Raw genomic sequence first — 18608 nt, 5'->3', positions numbered from 1 at the left:
AGATCTGCCATACCTCTCTGTCAAGTCCAGCTGCCACGGTAATAATATCACCAGTCTCATTGTTGATTGTAAACATGTTGGGAGAGGGACTGCTTGGTGCCTGTGACAAGATTCTGTATCTCAGCATCCCATTCTGTGCATTGGGATCATCAGCATCGATGGCAGTAACAGTCATCACATAGGTTCCTAGCAGCAGGATAAATAATTGATGTTATATAAACAGTTTACTCAAATTACCCAAGATCACTTACAAGCAACGGTCAAAGTATATATTTCTTTTGGTAAACTCTACACATTCCATCTCTTACTCAAACAAACTGATTAAACCCAAGATTCACCAACAGTGTAATTAAAATACATAACAGGAGATAAAAATACTTTTTGTTTATAAAATATCAGGTTTGCTTAGAATTGAAGAAGCTCCATAAACAGTGAAATCTTACAGTTCTGCCATAAATAATATTTCTGTAACAACACAGTTTCCCTATGTTTAGATAAAAATATTATTAATTGGGCCAAAGAAAATATACTTGATTTTCAGAATTGGTGTGCATAATAATAGTGATTGAAAATGAATGTAAGTAATACTTTTTCAAAGGTCTTTGAGACGTACATTCTTTCCATCTCAGTGCCAAGTCAACACTGCAAAGTGAGAAAATCTATTTCTTTTGCTAGCCTTTTTAAAAATTTCATTTTGCACTATGGACAAATTAAGGAAGTCATTTCAGCCATAGTGCAAATGTAAACATGAGCTGATTAGAATTTTAATGAGACGTGAACAACATTTAGAGTTTTCTCAAGAATTCAAATGCAAATGTTTGATTTCAAATCCCAGTTTCCGAGCCTCTGAGAATCAGAGCTGGAACTGAATCTGCTGGTGTGTGAGACACCTCTTATATCCTCAGCTGTCAAATAAATGAGCAGCAATTGCTACTATGAACATAACTGGAAGAACTGTGACATTTTAAATAGGATTTTCAAAAACAGGAACCTAATCATAATCTTAAATCCTCCTCTGTTTTAGTTTATGCAACAGTCTACCTTCTTCGACATGCTAAAAAGAGTTAAAAATAAAGTGAAAGAGTAAGACAGTACCTGAGATTTCACTCATTACATTTATAAGACACCTTCGAAAATGTTAGAAGGTATGAAGATAGACCCTTTATCATCTTTTCAAAATGTTACTGTGTAACCTTCTCCTTCCCCCACCCTCCTCTCTGCAGAAGGCCATATCTTACCTGGCTTTGATCCTTCAGGGACTGTCCCATTCCAAACCTGATGCAAGAACTCAGGTCTGTTATCATTCATATCAATGACATTAATCACAATATCAATAGGATTTTCCACCTGGTTTCCATTTACATCCACTGCATGTGCTCTCAGCTACAAAAATTATCGTAAAATATTAGAATTTGCAAAATAAAACAGAGTCATGAGTAGATACTAATAATGGTGACACAATGATTCAGGCCAGACACATTTAGATCAGCGCAGTCTGTCAGCTTCCACTGCTCCCCCTCATGATTTTTTTAAGTTTTCAAGTTGATAACTGGTATCTAAACTATTTAGAAGTTATATACTATTTTGATTTGTTGAAAATTCTTTTGAATCATATAATTTTGATTAATACCAATGCCAGCTGTCAAATATAATTCTCTTTTTAATAATTATCATTAAAAATCAGCCTCTAAAAGCATGCATATTTATATTAAAGGGATGAAAAATTTAAAAAGATAGACCTCATTAACAATTCAAAGGGAATAAATGCTGGCATCACTTTCAAACACTCTTAGCTGATATTATGGATACTGAATAGACATGAATGCACAGAAAAAGCATAGAGAATATATTCGTGTTATATGATAAAGGTAACCAAGGCAAAGTCTGTGATAAATCATGTCAGCAAACACAATAAAATGCCAGGCTAAAATTAAACTGAAGTTTACAGACCAAATATCTTTGAAACTGAAAGTGTTACATTTAATGTCCTGGTTGTCAAAAAAGGCTAACTACCTTTGATAGTCAAGCTTACCTAAATAAACTTAAATTGGACAGAAAAAAAAATGGGGGAACACAGTAGTTTTTGAAAATATAAATCTATGTATCTAGGCCATAACCCGACAATTGCTATGCAAAAAAACCCCCCATCTTGCTAAAGCCCATTAGGTATCTATCTACTGGCTGCAAACCTACTAGAAAAGAGCAAGCAGCCATGATTAACCCACTACTCTGGAAATGGCTCATATAGATGTAAATTCTTATGTCAATAAATCTTAAATTGCCAAATTTTCAGTAAAATCTCATAGATGCTGGAACCATTTACCCTTGCAAGAGCCAGGTTTCACACACAATTGCCATCTGCTATGTCCTCCATTCAGGAGTAGCACTCAAATAGATTCCAAGAGAGCCAGACAAGGAGTGTTTTAATCAACAGCACACTGGAAGCTCTCTCTAAGAGCTGAGTGTACTAAAAATTTCAACCGGGCCTTTTGACAGCAGTGAAAATTCTATGCTAAAGTTTGGTCTCCCTCCTTCCTTCAAAGCCTTCTTTTGGACTAAAACTGGAACCAACGGTCTACTCTGTCAATTTCTTTAGAGCAAAGAATATCATTTTCATAAGCTGGCAGACTGATTACAATTCCATTAAAATGCTTAGATTTGCCCTGAAAATGAAAATTGGTAGGTTATTCTTCCCATCCATTTCTCAAATCACAGCTGCTGCATTTCTAATAGCAGTCTTGTTTTAATTTAAGTTGCTGAATTAAAAGTAAACTTTTGAAAAATATGCAATAGTGGAGACTGTGATCAATGGCCTGCATTTGAAAATATAAACTACAGTATCCATATTTCAATCTTTTAAAATTACTTTGTATAAATACATTTAATCACTGTTTATGTCTGTTAATGCATTTAAGCTGCTTAGGCATAGTAAGAGTTAGCCTCAGTAAGTACAATAAATATAAATCTGCTACAGACTCTTCAAATCATATCTCATAGAAAACTAAATGCCGGCTGCTCAAGTCATGTTTGAAGCAGATGTTAATCTTCAATTTGATAATCTGATTTATGGTAAATTAAACTCTTACATGAAAAGAAGCAATCTGCTCCCGATCTAAAGGCTTTGTCACAGACAGCTGTCCTGAGATGGGGTTGATGATGAAGATTCCTGTTGGAGGTTGGTCAGCTCCTGGGCCAGTCACACTGTACCGTAGCGAAAGGCTTTTATCACGATCAGACCTAATCTGTGTGTCAAAAAGATAGTGTTTACATTAGCTACAAACAACTAATAGATGTAACTGCTGCTGAGATAGTTAGTATAAAGACTGAGGTTTTCAGTCACACTCTTTCACTTGTCATAAAGCGAGTTAATAAAATTCCAGGAACACAAAACTATCTCTGATTACTTCTTGTAACAATCGTGATCATGGATGGAAGGTCTCCTGCACTGGACTCTTGGCACTGTGATGCAGAGTCCTGCAAAGGAACCAGCATTCTTCACCCTATCACCTCCCTCTTCCTCCTTCCTCCTGGTACACTCCTCCTCCTGTAAACTCCTGTACATCTCCCAGTGGAGAACTTTGCAGGTTAAATGGAGCATTCTGAACCTGCAGAGATCCTCCTTAACATGGAGGAAGTTGTCACAGTACTTACCACCAGAAATAAAGTCATTATTTTATGGGGACAACTTAAAAATAAATCAATAATATAGGAATAAATAGCAATCAGCCCAGAAGACTTCAATGGACATTTGGATCGTAAACGAAACATCGTTCACATGAAGTCTCCCTGAAAACACTTTAAGGGACACTGAAATCATATTTCTATTAACTTCCTTACCCTAACTAATTCTTGAGGAAAAGGTCCTCTGGAATTTTCTGGTAGGTTGATTGGAGGGATAACCCAGTCTCTCTTCTGTCTCTTCAGATGGCTGCTGTCCTTATATTGTTGCCATGGAAATACGATGTCTTCAATTTTCTTTTGGTCCTTTCCCAGGTACATGATAAAATTACGCATGTGTTAGGAGACGTTATAGAATTCTTTATATACAATTACATAATTGACTGAAAAGCTGTCTCTCCACTGTGTTATTTACATTAACAGATGAGTACAAAACCAGCCAAATGTTATTCACAACTGTTTGAGAAAAACTCCCTTTCTTTCCTCCTTATTCATGTCAGAGGAGAAATGAAATCAGAAGCCATTTATAACATGGCACTACTGTGTAAACTATCCTCTGCTTTCAGGAAAGTATTTAATATTTTGCAGAATTTAATAGTATGCCTTTATGTATTTCCCATTAGCTGGAACTTCAGTCCAGGTAATGTGTTACTGTACATTAAATTTAGATCTGGGTGTTCTAAAATATAATTTGAGTTTCAAGAGAAGTTTAATACATACTGGTAAGGAATGTCTCAAATATTTATGACCCTATTAAATCCCATCGAATTAATGCTGTAATTATTTTAAACCTATGTCAGCCATGATGGATGCTGTAGATGACCCACTTTACACGTTGGGCATTAATCTCTGCTGGGTGTCAACATTCTTTTCCTATTCCCTTCTATAGCTGCAGACATTTCAGCCTTTGGACGCCAGCACACACATAGCCATGCTAGCTTGCTTAGGGGTGAGACAGTGAGACAAAAACATTTTCAAAATCTTTTAAGAGAAAAATCTCATTCCTCTCCCTATCCCTTCCCTTAGTCATTAATCTAATCAAATGTGTCACAGACTAAAAACAGATGCCCAACTGAAGGCCAGATTCTACTACTCTATATTCTACTAATGTTAGGGATGCCTGAACTGCATCTGTGGAAGGAACAGGGCATGCTGTTGCATATCTAAGCATATGCCCTTCCACAGACTTTTTTGGACAAAACAACAATACTTCCTTGTTTAAAAACGTGCCTTAAGAGGTTTAAAAGCAATCTGCAAACAGACAAAAAACAAAACAAAACAAAACAAACTCACTCTGAAAGTTAGAGAGCTTTTTTCACCTAAGTGTTATCAGCAAAAATATCTTGCATAATCACACCATCCATTCTGAAATTATGCATAAATCTTTACTGTATATCCGTAACAGATATACTAATCCAGGAATAAATTTTGTTCCTTATTTGTAAATTAAACAGAGAAGAAACACCAAGCAGCAAGTAATAACACAGGCAAACAGAGAAGACCTAATACTGATTTCCTAAAGTAAATATGTTTGTTTATATATAGGTAGGTGTGATTTCTGTTACAGTACAGTACATGTTTTATCCTATGGCAGCTTCCAGCAGAGGGAGACTATCTTCCTTACCAAGTACAGTTGGCATCATGAATAATTTACAGCTTCCAATTTGATTATGAAGGGACAAGACAAAGCCAATATTCCCTGCCAGAAATGCTTTCCTACTACCACTGCAAAACTACAGCTCCCATCTAATAAACTTGACTGATGCATACTAGCACAGATTTGTTTATTTTGTGGTTATATTTAACTGCTTGAATAAATACCACAATACTTTCAAAGCAATTTAAAATAAAGAAATGACCATGTCCGACTTAAGTTCAGGTATAAATCTCAAACTATACAAACAAAGTGCTCAAACATAAATGAATCCTACATATTTAAACAGACATGCCTTTTCCATGCCTTAGCAAAGCTACAGAATAACAACAGAGCAGCTCTTTTAAGGCTCCAGCTTTACAGTTATTAATGCAGTATTTGCCCATTTAGTAAAATACCTCATGGAGAGGTGCATGACAACCAGAATCAAAGACCTATTTTTAAGCTTGTTTCGGGAGAGCTACTTATACATACAACATCTTATAGTTTTTGTTTTACCTTTTCTGAGACTCCTGTGAATGCTGGTTCAGGGGTTAGCTTCACCTTCATTCGCCATTCTTCCTGAGTTTCCTTGTCTTGAGCAGACACTACAAACTCTGTGGGCTCTGCTGATAGTTGGAAGCTTCTCTCTGCGTATACTACACCGTCTTCACCTACTCTGAAATCTTCTGGCTCACTGCTTCCAAAGTATATTTTTCGGTTTTCATCACAGCTCTGAAACCTCACTATAAAACACAAAATAAAGAACAAAAAATTAAAAGCAGTAAGTTTGAAAACTGTGTGATATAAAATGTATTGAGAACAAATACTCGGAAACAGGAATACCTGTAGAGATTTGCACCCTTTCAAGAAAAGATTCAGTCAAGTCAAAATCATAATACACTCAGAAACACCCAATGAATTTAATTATGCTACAAGCGTAATCATAAACACAACTGTGCTTACAGTGCCTTCTCTGCTATTGATGGTAAATCAAAAACCCTGAAGTCAGTTATGAGATTAACTTCTATGCCTTCCTCAATCCATGATTCAGCTGTATTATCTCTATACGTCACTTATGAGCTCTGGGCTTAATTTTCCTCCCTCATTCCTCACCTTTAAGATAGAATCAGCAGTAAATATTTACCTTGTAGAGAAAATACAAGTTAAAAACTCAACATTTATCTTTTTTCTTTCTTCTTTTTCTTTTCTTTTTGTAAAGCTGCTTCATATGCATCCATATATCCACTTAAGAGTATAACCCTTTTTCATCTAATTTTCCCTCAGTCTCAATTCATTTTGTGCTATCTCAATTATGCTCACTGGAATAAGAACTCAGTAAAACCAACTGTGTAAGGTACTGATGGGAAATGAACAAAACAGGTGCTGTTTTCTTGACCCAGTTGCTTTCACTACTGCTTATCTTCTAGATTACTGCAAATTACAGTAGGTAAAAAATGAAAGTGTGATTTTAAAACCAATGATCATTCTTTAATGCTTTCAAAGAATAGTGAAATATTTGATTGTATGGGCAACAGAAGTTCAAAACATCGTTATGAAGGTTGTGTTGAAATGCACATAGTGAAGATGAAGATAAAATGAGGCTTTATGCCTCATTTCAGTTATTGGACTTTTTTATATTGTGCTAAACCATGCACAAACTACTTAGCTTCAAAACCTAAAGGTCTCTCTCAAGAAAAATCACTACTAAATGTCATGCATCATATGCTTTCTTCCATAATGCACTGGTTACATGAAGGTACTGAGAAGAAGAATCATATCTTTTCCCATTTGAACTTCAAGGACTGAGATGATGTTCAGATGACATTCAAAATTTGTTTCTTTACTTCACCCTTCCAATTATCTGGAATCTCCCACTTGCCCTCTCCTGACAGAAGAGACTTCATAAATACTTCTTTAAAAGGGTCTATCATGCATAAAAGTGTGACAAACCACAGTGCTCCTCAAAATGAATGATAAAACATCAGTGTTCCCAGTATTAAGCTTACTGGCTTGTGCTCTTTCCACATGGCTCACGTGGCTGAAAGGCTTCCTTTGGGAAATGCCACTGTCGTACTAGGGAGAATACAAGCCCCAGCAGAAGGCACAGAAGGCAGGAAGAACACATCTCCCTGGGTGAAGGCTGTGGCCTCATCACTAGGACTCCTCATGCGGCTCCTTGTAGATGCTGCCTCAGGCCTTCACCATGAGCAGTGGGGACTGTTTCACTGCAATTCTAAGAAATACTTGGATCTAAGACCCAGAAAGCGTAACAGAACCAAAAAAAAAACCCCAAAAACAGAAGAGTGAGCAACATAACCCACAGCTCTGTGCCTCTGCTGGCCTCTAATCTCAGCTACCACTGCTCTCTCTGAACCTGCTCTTCAAAAGAGTGCCCTGACCAAAAAGGCAAAAGACAGGCTGATTCACCTCTGGCTCTTCTCAAGTCTCATTTCTGAAAACTACCAAGTGCAAAAGAAAATTAATATTAATCCAAACTTTGATCATTACTAGTTTTAAAAAGGGGAAATTTAAAAGGAATATTACAGTCATTATAATCTGAAAGACTAAGATACCATGACATTTCATAAAAACTTATTTCCCAACACACAGAAATGTAATATATTCAATGTTTTATGCATATCATAAGATTCTGAGAAAATCCCTTTCCTTTTACAGCATTTTTGTAAAAATTTATAAAATCGTCAGTGCTTTGTTAGAATTACTCTCCCCTTGCAAGGAACACATTAACAAATTACCCTCAACTATAACCATCCATAATTGAATTACCTTGACAGAGTACAAGTTGTACAGTAGCGACTCTCTCCACAACTGTACGGCTATCATTCTTAAATTCGATTTAGATCCCTCTACTTCATTTTTCAATATTCAACTGGCATGAACAAAGAGGGACTGCTGACTGTAGGTTTTTAATCTAAGGATGGAGGGGTTTTTTGCAAAAATGCTACAGGAACTTTTTTTCAGTGAGAGTAACACCACTATTTACACCAATCATGTTTTAACACCAACACTGAATCACAGAAAGGCCTGGGTTGAAAAGGACCACAGTGATCATCTAGTTTCAACCCCCTGCTATGTGCAGGGTCACCAACCAGCAGACCAGGCTGCCCAGAGCCACATCCAGCCTGGCCTTGAATGCCTCCAAGGATGGGGCATCAACAGCCTCCACAGGCAAACCTTTTCCAATGTATCTCCACCTTCCGTGTGAAAAACTTCCTCCTACTATCTAACCTAAACCTCCCATCTTTAAAACCATTCCCCCTTGTCCTATCACTATCCACCCTCGTGAACAGCTGTTCTCCCTCCTTTTTGTATGCTCCCTTCATGTACTGGAAGGCCACAATGAGGTCTCCTGGGAGACTTCTCTTCTCCAAGCTAATTAAGCCTCAGCCTTTTTTCACAGGGGATATGAAGGGAGATCCGTTTTCCAAAAATTCCATTCTGTTGTTAAATCAATCACATGGATCCCTTTTAATTTTTAAAGAAGGTTAACCACATATATTATAGAGCATTTAGGTCACTTTATTTGCAACGAAAACAGTAATCAAATATCTTTTTTTTTTTACTACTTCATTAATTTCCTATTACTCTGAAAAACTTTTTCAGCACAAGCAGTATTATATTCATTACTTAAAAAAAAAAAAAAGAGAACCTGTCTCTGTAACATTATTAAAGGAACACGTACAGCTCTGCACTATTAAAGCAAGCCCTCAAGTCAACACTCTTTTGCACGGAAGCAATTAAAATATATGCTTAAATTTGTAGTGTACAAAGTCTTGAGAACTAAACATGCAAATTCATTTAAAGTGCCAGAGTTACACCACTTTTACTCCTGTCTAACGGGATGAATGATTCATGGTATCTGTTAAAACATTTCTAACCTCATGTATCTTACTAGTAGTCTTTAAATTACCTAGGTTTTTATTCTCTCAGAAAGGATTCTTTCTTCAGCTACTCATGCTGGTTTGCACAGTTTTAGCAATTCCCTTCTGCTCCCTTCACCTTAGGCAAAAAACAGCAAAATTATTTGACCCAGAGACTGAATACAGTCTGATACAATGGACTATTACTAAAATCAGTTTTTCATGAAAATATTCACGTACAGTCTACCAATAGAGACTTTTTGTTACTTGTATTAGTCCTGAGACAGCTGTGTTGAGTTTGCCATTCGAATTTGTGTACTTTGGAAGTATCTAATTCACTTCTGGATAAGATTCAGATACATACAAATGACAAAAATTAATGTATTTCATTTTGATAATATACTGGAGCAACATTATTTGTCTTGGATGTTATTCTCAATGCCTAAGCATCAACATCAAAGCTTACTTAGAGGACATTATGAAAACTGCAATAAATTCTAAGCACTAGTAACGCATGCTCAAATAATACAGTTAAAAGTATGCATCATAAAATGGAAAAAAAAAACAACAGGTATATTTAACTTACTCAAGATCACTGTACAGCAGATAGCAAGGTAAGGAAGTAGCTTACATAAAACCACCTACCAGACACCACTTCTGACAGTATGAAAAACTGTACAGAAACATTCTGCTTGAAGAATCAAGCTAGCTGCAAGCTTAACAACTGAATATTACCCTCTTCAAGAAGGCCATTTAAGAAGTCTTCCTACTTCTGCAAGAAGTGAAATCAAAGAAAACTACACTAAATATATATACATATATTTTTAATTACACCTCTATAAATTAGTCATTTATTCAGATTGGCTGCTTCTGTACCTGTAAGGTGATCTATTAGTCCTACTTAGAGTGCAGATGCTCATATTTCAGTTTATGGTTTGTCAAAGTGGCATCTGAAATGCTCATGAGACACTCTACTACAATTATAGATAACCTTCAAGTATATATAAAGCCAGAGAAGTGGATTTTTTCTAATGTATCTTGGTGGACCATTATAATTGCAAAGAACTGAACTACTTGCCAACTTGCTTCTTCCTTCAATGATACCACTTCTAAAGAATGTCTGACTATTAAACCTTCATGAGCTTAGCTTAAAAACATTATATTTGATTTTTCTGACACATGGGTGGTAGCCATCAGGAAAATGTCTTGATTTTACCTGTAAGCTGAGAAAATTAGATGCAGAAGCTACTGATGCAAAATAAATATGGAATATAATCAAGTTATTTTAGACAATGGCATTTTCCTAACTGAATTATAATTGAATTTGTCATTATATCCCTCAGAGATGCTCCAATTCACTAGCACTGTTTCTAATGTGTTCTTCCATTCTGTTTTCTAATCCCCTTTTCCTTTGTCCTTTTACAGTCATGCACAGTGACTTGTATGCACACTTCATCCTATTCTCCACGTCATCCAGAAAAATCTCAAAAAGTGACTCCTTTTGAGCCTTTTTGGAGTAACCGGCCTGTAACATTTCCAAAGAAAGCCTGCCTGTTAAAAGGCAGCCACTTACCACTTTCTCAGAGCAAGTCTGCTTATTCAGTAATTGCTTCTGAAAATCTCTAATTCTGTGCTGAACACTGAACTACGCTCTGCCACCTTCACCCACAGTGAGCAGAAGGCTGCTTCCATGGAAGACACATTCCAAGTTTTGCTGCTTACTAGGGGCCAAATTTGGTCTATATGCTTCTAATTCCTATTTTCACTTGACTTCACAGGCTTTTCAACCTGGTTCCAAGTGGAAGCCTGGCTAGGAAACTTGCAAAAGAAAAGAAACAAACAGAAAATTTTCAACTGAAATGAAATTGGAGATAAATTAAAGTAATTTACCAACTTTAAATGTTTTATGATCTGACTCTTAGTAGCTTAACTTTCCACATTTTCATGTTATACTGTTTGCTTAATCACCTGTCTATTCAGTTAGGAAAACAATAATTAAAAGGAAAAATGATTTGCAAGAGTTGTGGTTTATTTCATACAGTACACTTATTTCATCAACTGCAAGCAGTTCCATTAGAGTGATCTCTGGCAGACATGAGGTAAAGCTTACTATTAGGATATGACTTTGTTATTAGTTATAGTATATAATATATGCTAATAAATATATATAATGGTATACATTATATATATACATATATGTATATGTATAATATATGGCAGTAAGACGTTTGTAGTAAGTCATGTACTGCAGAAAAGCTGTAAAGTTGCATGAGAAGTTATTCAAGATGCTGTACAATACACTGGTAAAAATAATTTGTGCTGGTTATTGCAGAAAATGCTCTTTCAGGATATTTCCCTCCCCTGCTCCACTCCCCACGCTAGTACTTCTAGACTGAAGAATATGCTTACTTCCTAAAGTAATATACTTTCAAAGCAATCTGGTAGTCTACACAATGGTGATTTCTGCAAACCCTATTTCTACAACACTATTTTTCATTCTTGATTTGTGTAATTGCATTGTGAGGATGTTGTTAATATTATTTCTGCAAGTCTTGCATTGCAAGGTGTAAATGGGAAATGTTGGCCAGAGGCCTGCTTCCTCATTAACCCAACCAACTCAAAAACTAGGGTCTGGTTTTGAAGTATTTTCTTTCACAGGTAGCTGTCACAAAACTGCCTAATTCTTACATTTGCAGTGAAAAGCGTGCACAGTTCTTTAACAAAATGTCATCCAGTCCCCAGTTCCCATAATCCTTTGTTTACAGAACAAAGTTGTAACAGGCATGCCAGAATGAAAATAGGGATAATGTTCTTTCTATTTGATAGAAATGCCTCTGCAAGCTTTTCAGAACAGGAATACCAGACATCAGCAAAACACAGAGCTGCTATCTCAAACAGAGTCCAAATTATATCTAATTCACTGACCCTTTTCAGTTCTTGCCTCTACCACTCACTGACACAAAGATCATCTGCGTTTTGACACCCCTTTTGTCCTCATTTTAGGGGGGGGGAAAAAAAAAAGCAGCAGAAAAAGAGGATAAGCATCTTTGGGGAGGGGAAGTACTTCTACTTGGACAACTGCTTTTGTTTTAAAGCACAAAAAGGTTTCTTTCTCCTTCCCTTCATTCTTCGTTACTTCATGCAGTTTTGCTATAGACGAGCCTGTAGGGCCCCTGCAGAGTTCTGCTCCAGCTTCTTCCTAAAGGATGCTAGCTGAAAGAGAACTTGGTAATAAATGTCATTCCTGTACTCTGGAGTATGCAGTGCACCTTTAATACTTCCCCAAGTACACCATTCTACACAGTAATAAAAAGAAGGATTAAATGCTAATCTCTTATACCCATAATGCATCAACAGACTATACCTTCTAAAATCCAATTTGGTAATTAAAAAATATCTCCTGAACAGCCAGGCTGGGAGACTAAAGGGAAAGTACTGTCTTCAGAGATAGCTAGAAGAACACAGCTTCAAAATTCAGGCACTTAGCACAAACCTATTTTTACTTCTATTCATTTTTATGTGACCTTAAGCAGAATAAGAAATAAATACCTACAATTATGGTGTAGCAATTACAGGGCAGTTTTATTGCTACAGTAATGACTTAAATATTAAATATATAGTAAAAACTAGGTAAGCAGCATTACTATTAGTTTGTCTTCAGAAAACACAGATAAGGATTTTACTTTTTTTTTTCCCTCCTCTTTAGCAATAAGGAGAGAAAGACACTTTTATACGTCCTTTCTGCCAACTGCTCCTGAACAAAACTCTTTCTAGGCTTCAAATTTCACTTTCCTTCTGTCTCTTTTTCACTTCTCCTCCTCCAGTCTCTCGTTTTCTCGAATACTGAAACTCACTTTGTTATCATTACTTTGTTCCCTGATGCTCTCCTTTTTCCTGCCCCCTCATTCAGCTGTGCTCCCCATGGAGGAGCATAGGTGCTGAAGCTTTACTCATTTCAGGCTGACAGCCCAGCATTCCAGCACACTGAGAGCAGAAAGAGGCTGTCTCTGGAGGGCTGCCTTTAAAAAATAAACTAAATAAAAATGCAGGCTCCTGGTTCAGTAGAGAGCCAGAACACGCTGATATATCAAACAGGCACATGATTTCAAATGAGCTGATGATCTGTTTCATCCATTCAACAGGTCAGCAGTTTTCATAGCTGTCTTAAGCCCCCACACTTAACAGGGGTTTAAAAGCCAACAAGAGAGAAGTATGCACATATCACCCTATCAGGGTATTTTTCACTCCTACTGTGAAAAGAAGCAAAATCAAAGTCTTCCGCTTTAATTATTGGGCTGCCCTAGCAGCAATGAATGTATTTGCAAAGAATTACATCAAACAAAAATTCTCAGCTCTGACAAAATGGCAGTGATCTAGAGAGTGCTCCCATTTCCAGTGCAAAAACATTCTTAGAAACACATGTGGGGGCACTTATTATTTGGTACTCTGATGTGGACCCTGGCTATCACCCACTGCCCAGTCGCACACTTTGCAGTTCTTTGCAGGTGGCTCAGGGCACACAGGGGCAGACAGTTACGTGGATGCACTTCTCAGATGCACTGGGCTGTGAGAGATGCAACAAGTGGAAGGTGGGATAGTTTTCCCTAAAGCTGCTTTTCACCTTTGCAAGTGCTGCACTTTCTCTCGTCTCCTCCCTTCCTGTCGAGTTAGTCAATGCTCTGGTGTCATTTGGCACTCCCAACTGCTGAGAGAGAGCCTGAGCAAAACACACCACTGTCCTCAGAGCCACCTGGAGGTGGCTTGGCCCCCTGCTCTGGGTGGTCCTTCTGGAGCAAGGGATGGGCCAGATGGACCCACAGGGCCCTACCAGTCTCAGCCATTCTGACACTCATTGATAATACATGCCAACCCACTACCTTAACAAAGAAAAAATGGTTTAAAAGCATCCTGCTTGCTTCAATACTGTGCCGTAACAACAAAAAAAGGGCAGGAAACTGACAGTTACCAAATGGGATGGAAGAAAGGCAGAGACAGCCTAGCAGCCTGCTAACATACTGATGTTTCAGATAGCAATAAAAAAAAAAATCACAAATCCCAGGGATTATACTATCACTGGATCATGTCCACTAGGCCTCAGGGAGAAAACTAGTTGCCACAGCAGCTTAGTGTTACCTAGTCAGACCTGGGGATTTATTATTATTGCTACTAATAATAAACACAGATATCTGACCTTAAAAATCAACAAAGTATCTGGCGAGTGGTACAGTTAGCACAGGCCACAGAATAGATGCCTGTAGCAAACAAAACAGAAGACAAAGAATAGGGGAACATGACTCCTTTTAGAAAAGAGTACGCATGTGTGTGGAAGTCACATGTAAATGGCTGTTCTCTCCCTCTACATACAGCTTTCACCTCTTCAGATGGAAAAGGTAGTATTCAAATGACTGATTAATCTTTCAAGAGAAAATACCTAGAGAAATGACAAGAAAACGCCTAACTGCATATACTTGAAAGTACTTCCAGGAGTTTGTTATGGTATCTCTCTGAATGCACATAGCACTCGCCTCTGAATGCATATCACATTCTCCCTGCATGCAAAAATGTGTGTAGATATAAAACAAAACATAGCAAAAAAAAAAAAACCACCAAAAAACCAAAGAAGCACTAGTATCAGCAATCAGAACTGAAAAGATGCAGGAAATCTTTGAACACTGCAGAGCAAGGAAGTTTACCTCAAACGTTCAATCATCACACTGAATCCTTACAGTTGAATCCAGCCCTACACACAGCAGCAATGAGTAATTAGTATATATTTTTACTTTTTTTTTTCCCCCCACCACTCTTAAATGAAAAGTACAACGACCAAGGGGAAAAAAAGAAAAAAAAAATAATCTAGTGCAGGAATATTCTTCAGTGACTGTAATGCAGTGAATGCTGTGATAAATTACTTTTATCCTCTTGATTGATCACCTAGACCAGATCCTCAATGAGGTACGGCATTATCACTGAATATCAACCGACCAGAAGGCGAAGGTACAGGAAAAGAAATCTGATTTCTTAGGATAAATAAAGAGCCACACACTCAAGATTTGAGTCTCTTTTCAAATTATCATTTAATAGAAAGCTTACATGGCCCTAAACAAATTAGAGAAATATTGTTTGTGGCCAGAAGTAGCATTTTCACTTCATATTTATGCAGTGGAAACTTCAAAATAACCGACTTGAGGTCACTTGTGTACAGCCAAGACAATTAAAGTCAAAATTCAAGCGGTGCTACTTGCTTTCAATAACACTTACCATTCTCTGCATACACAGTTCTAAGGATTACAAAATTACAAGCCTCAAATAATCCACTTAAATTCAAATTGACAGTAACAATGTTGACAGAAATAAAAAAGGAGTTACGCTAGGAAAAAAAGCACAGATAAAAACTATTTTCTTCTCAAAATGCACACAAGCATGACAGCAGCACAACATACCTGGGATAATCCTGGAAAAAAAAACCCAGAATCATCTGACAGAAAAAAAGCAGACAAATGAGAAGGATACAGAGAGGTTTCATTCAAGAAGCAACTTTCAGTACAGCCAAGAAAAATTAAGACATATTTTAGGATCCTGTTCCAAAACAGTGCTGTGCAAATTTATGCAATTTATTCCAGGTAAGAGCCTTCCTGGGGAACAGGCTGATGCAGACCTGGCTGAACAGCCTCTTGCTTAACAATCATTTCAGTCCAGACACAGAAGAACAGAAAAGAAAAGGAACAGACGTTCTGATATATTTGAAGATATGCTTCCTATGATAAATGCAGCAATTTTTTGTGTCTAGACTTTCCTGTGGGCCTTGTGAGTGCAAAACACAAGATACTTGACATTCAAATTGTGTTAGATTGGAATAATGCCTGAAAATGGCAGGGGCTTGACTGATTGAACTAGAACTAAAAAGCTACTTCTAGAAAGGCCTAAGGACTGGAACAGAATATTACCTTTCTGAACCCTTTTGCTGGGTGAACGGTTACACGAGCTTTGAGACCAAAGATTAATGTTATAAATACCACAATGAAAATCCTCCGTGTGATAACAGTTCCTGAAGGGAGTCATTAGAATTCATTTCTGGATGTGGCAATTAACCTATTACTGCCTGAGTCAAGACTGTTTTGCTGAGCAGCAGTGAGATATTGTCCTCTGCGCAGCCTTGATTTTTCAATTATTAGTCATGACATCCTAAGTTTCTTAGTACAGATTATGCAGCATCACCCTCCAAATGCCTAGAATGCAAAGTCTCCAGGGATAATCCCTACAGTGATCAGTATAATGGGACTGATCCTTGACTGGCAGTCCTTGGTACTAGACGAAAACAGAAAAAAATTCAGGTATTTACATTAATCAGAGTGGTCCATGCACCTGGATGATGGAAGTACTCATTCAGTGTTAAACTGCAGAATCTATGTATCACAAAAATGAAACTAATTTTGCTAGCTGAAACCAAGTTTCTTTTCCGATAGGCAGACACGCCTCATTTTGCTTACCAGAACATGAAATATTCTGTTTCAAAAGGAATCTGAGTGGAAAAGTCCCATTATCATAAACATTTCAATGATTATTTCAACTGCCATCTGTATTTCACTTAATTTTCTTCAAGTGTTTGAATTCCCAGAAAAGGCACCTGTGGTATTCATTTATGCAGACAACATCTCTTTATACTTCCTCTCCTCCAAAACAACGTCAGTTTGCAAATGGAATAAAAAGAGCCATGCTACAGTGACTACATACTTCGGAAAATACTGCCCAGCATGTTTTACAGTAATGACCACTGATGAGCAATTTCTCTCTGCTGTAGTTATTTTTCCTTAGAATAGGCATTATTTTGAACATCTTGTACAACGATTACTGAGAGACTGCAATGTGTTAGATAATATAAGCATATTCATGATTTATCTAAATGATGACTACAGTTTCTCATGGCAAAATTTATTTTTTTCCTGGTGCATGAAGCACTGTTCCTCTCCAGTGAATCTCAGACACTTACTATAACCAAGAAGTGCCTTTATGTGCATATGAAAATGCTTTTGGTCCATAAATGAAATAGTTTTACCTACTGGGAGAAGACAAAGTCATTCAGCGAGACAACATACTGAATTTCTGTTGAAACAGAACTGTAGAGCGTGAAATAGCAACCTGTCATCAGGTGTTGAGAGTCTGATGTTCATCAATGGCAGCTGAAAACCACCCTCTCCTCCCCACATATGTTTGAGGCAGTCAAGAGCCATCAGTGTGCAGGCAAAGACTGCAGCACCTTGGATATTTTTCACTGTGCCGTAAGGCTGTGTTCTATACAAGTACAAAGCAAAACAAGCAAACAAAAAAAGATGAAAAAGACAAAAAAAAAGCCCTACCCTGGAAGCCAAACCAAAAGAAAACTTACTCATTTTGGGTCACTTCAATGTAGGTACGATCTACTCTGTATCAAAGTATCTACTCTGTTTGAAAATGGATCCAAATCCCCATCACACTACCTCACTTCATACAGAAAAATTTCAGAGGGTGAAAGCAGTTGCCCTCAGCACGACGCACACAATGAGGACAGGGGGCCTGCAGACGTGCTTGGCAGTTGTCTGAAATGTGCTACCAAGAACAAGTGCTGAAGTGCATCTGGTTGATTTTCTGACCAGTGGAGAGTCCACCTGGCTGGTGTATAACACTTCGACATGGTAATCGGGCAGGTAAGCAAGAGATACCTTCTATACAAGCAGCCACCTCAGCTGAGCACTTGGAGTTTGAATAATGCTCATTAATTTGGGCCATGCCGCCCGCAAAAGAGGAACACATTATTTCCATTTGCTTCTCAGGGCTCTCATTATGGTATCTAAAGCTCACCTTCCCCTATGAGAAAAGGATTTCTGAAAACTAAAAGCAGCCTCTCTGGCAGCAGGAGAAAAGCAGCACGTGAAATTGAACAGATATGACCTTACTTTAAACATCTGAGCCACATTTTAAAATATTGGCACCAAGACATTATTACTTTGCTTTGATATGCTGCCAAGAGAAAGCAAAGATCCATTGAAAACTGAACTCTATTTAGAAATCACATCCATTTTTCAGTAATCCTTGTAAATTCTGTATATATAACTTAAAGATGTTACAAAATACAACAGACTATGATGTCATGAAGTAATAATATTAACGTAAAGGTCTCAACAGATTCATAATTACTACTGTTGCACATCAGAAAAATCACCAAGGAACATATAAATAACACCGCAAATGAATTACGCAGAGCAACTTGGGTATGGAGAAATTTGTGTTGAATTAATAGTATTTTGGCTCACAAGCACACCAACATGGCAACTGTTTCATAGAAATAACATTTTTATTAAGTTCACTATAGCATTTTTTTCCCCCCTTTTTTAAAATGTGCAAATGGCACCTTAAATGTGCCACTGTTGACATTTGGC

The 18608-nt window shown here is 37.3% G+C and overlaps 1 protein-coding gene across 1 annotated transcript in view; it reads right to left on the bottom strand.

Moving 5' to 3' along the window:
* Nucleotides 1-18608, bottom strand: part of CDH2 (cadherin 2) — a gene marked incomplete at both ends in the record, with an annotated part of 112484 nt that overhangs the window by 31308 nt on the left and 62568 nt on the right. Inside the window, 5 exons of the mRNA XM_079533361.1 lie at nucleotides 14-186; nucleotides 1239-1383; nucleotides 3087-3242; nucleotides 3838-3984; nucleotides 5831-6057. Coding sequence (XP_079389487.1) covers nucleotides 14-186; nucleotides 1239-1383; nucleotides 3087-3242; nucleotides 3838-3984; nucleotides 5831-6057 — 848 coding nt within the window. The remainder of the gene's footprint in view (nucleotides 1-13; nucleotides 187-1238; nucleotides 1384-3086; nucleotides 3243-3837; nucleotides 3985-5830; nucleotides 6058-18608) is intronic.

Source organism: Tetrao urogallus, assembly GCF_951394365.1.
Source record: "Tetrao urogallus genome assembly, chromosome: 3".
NCBI lineage: Eukaryota > Metazoa > Chordata > Aves > Galliformes > Phasianidae > Tetrao > Tetrao urogallus.
The sequence above is the reverse complement of the archived record's forward strand: the minus strand, read 5'-3'. Positions and strand labels throughout refer to the sequence as shown.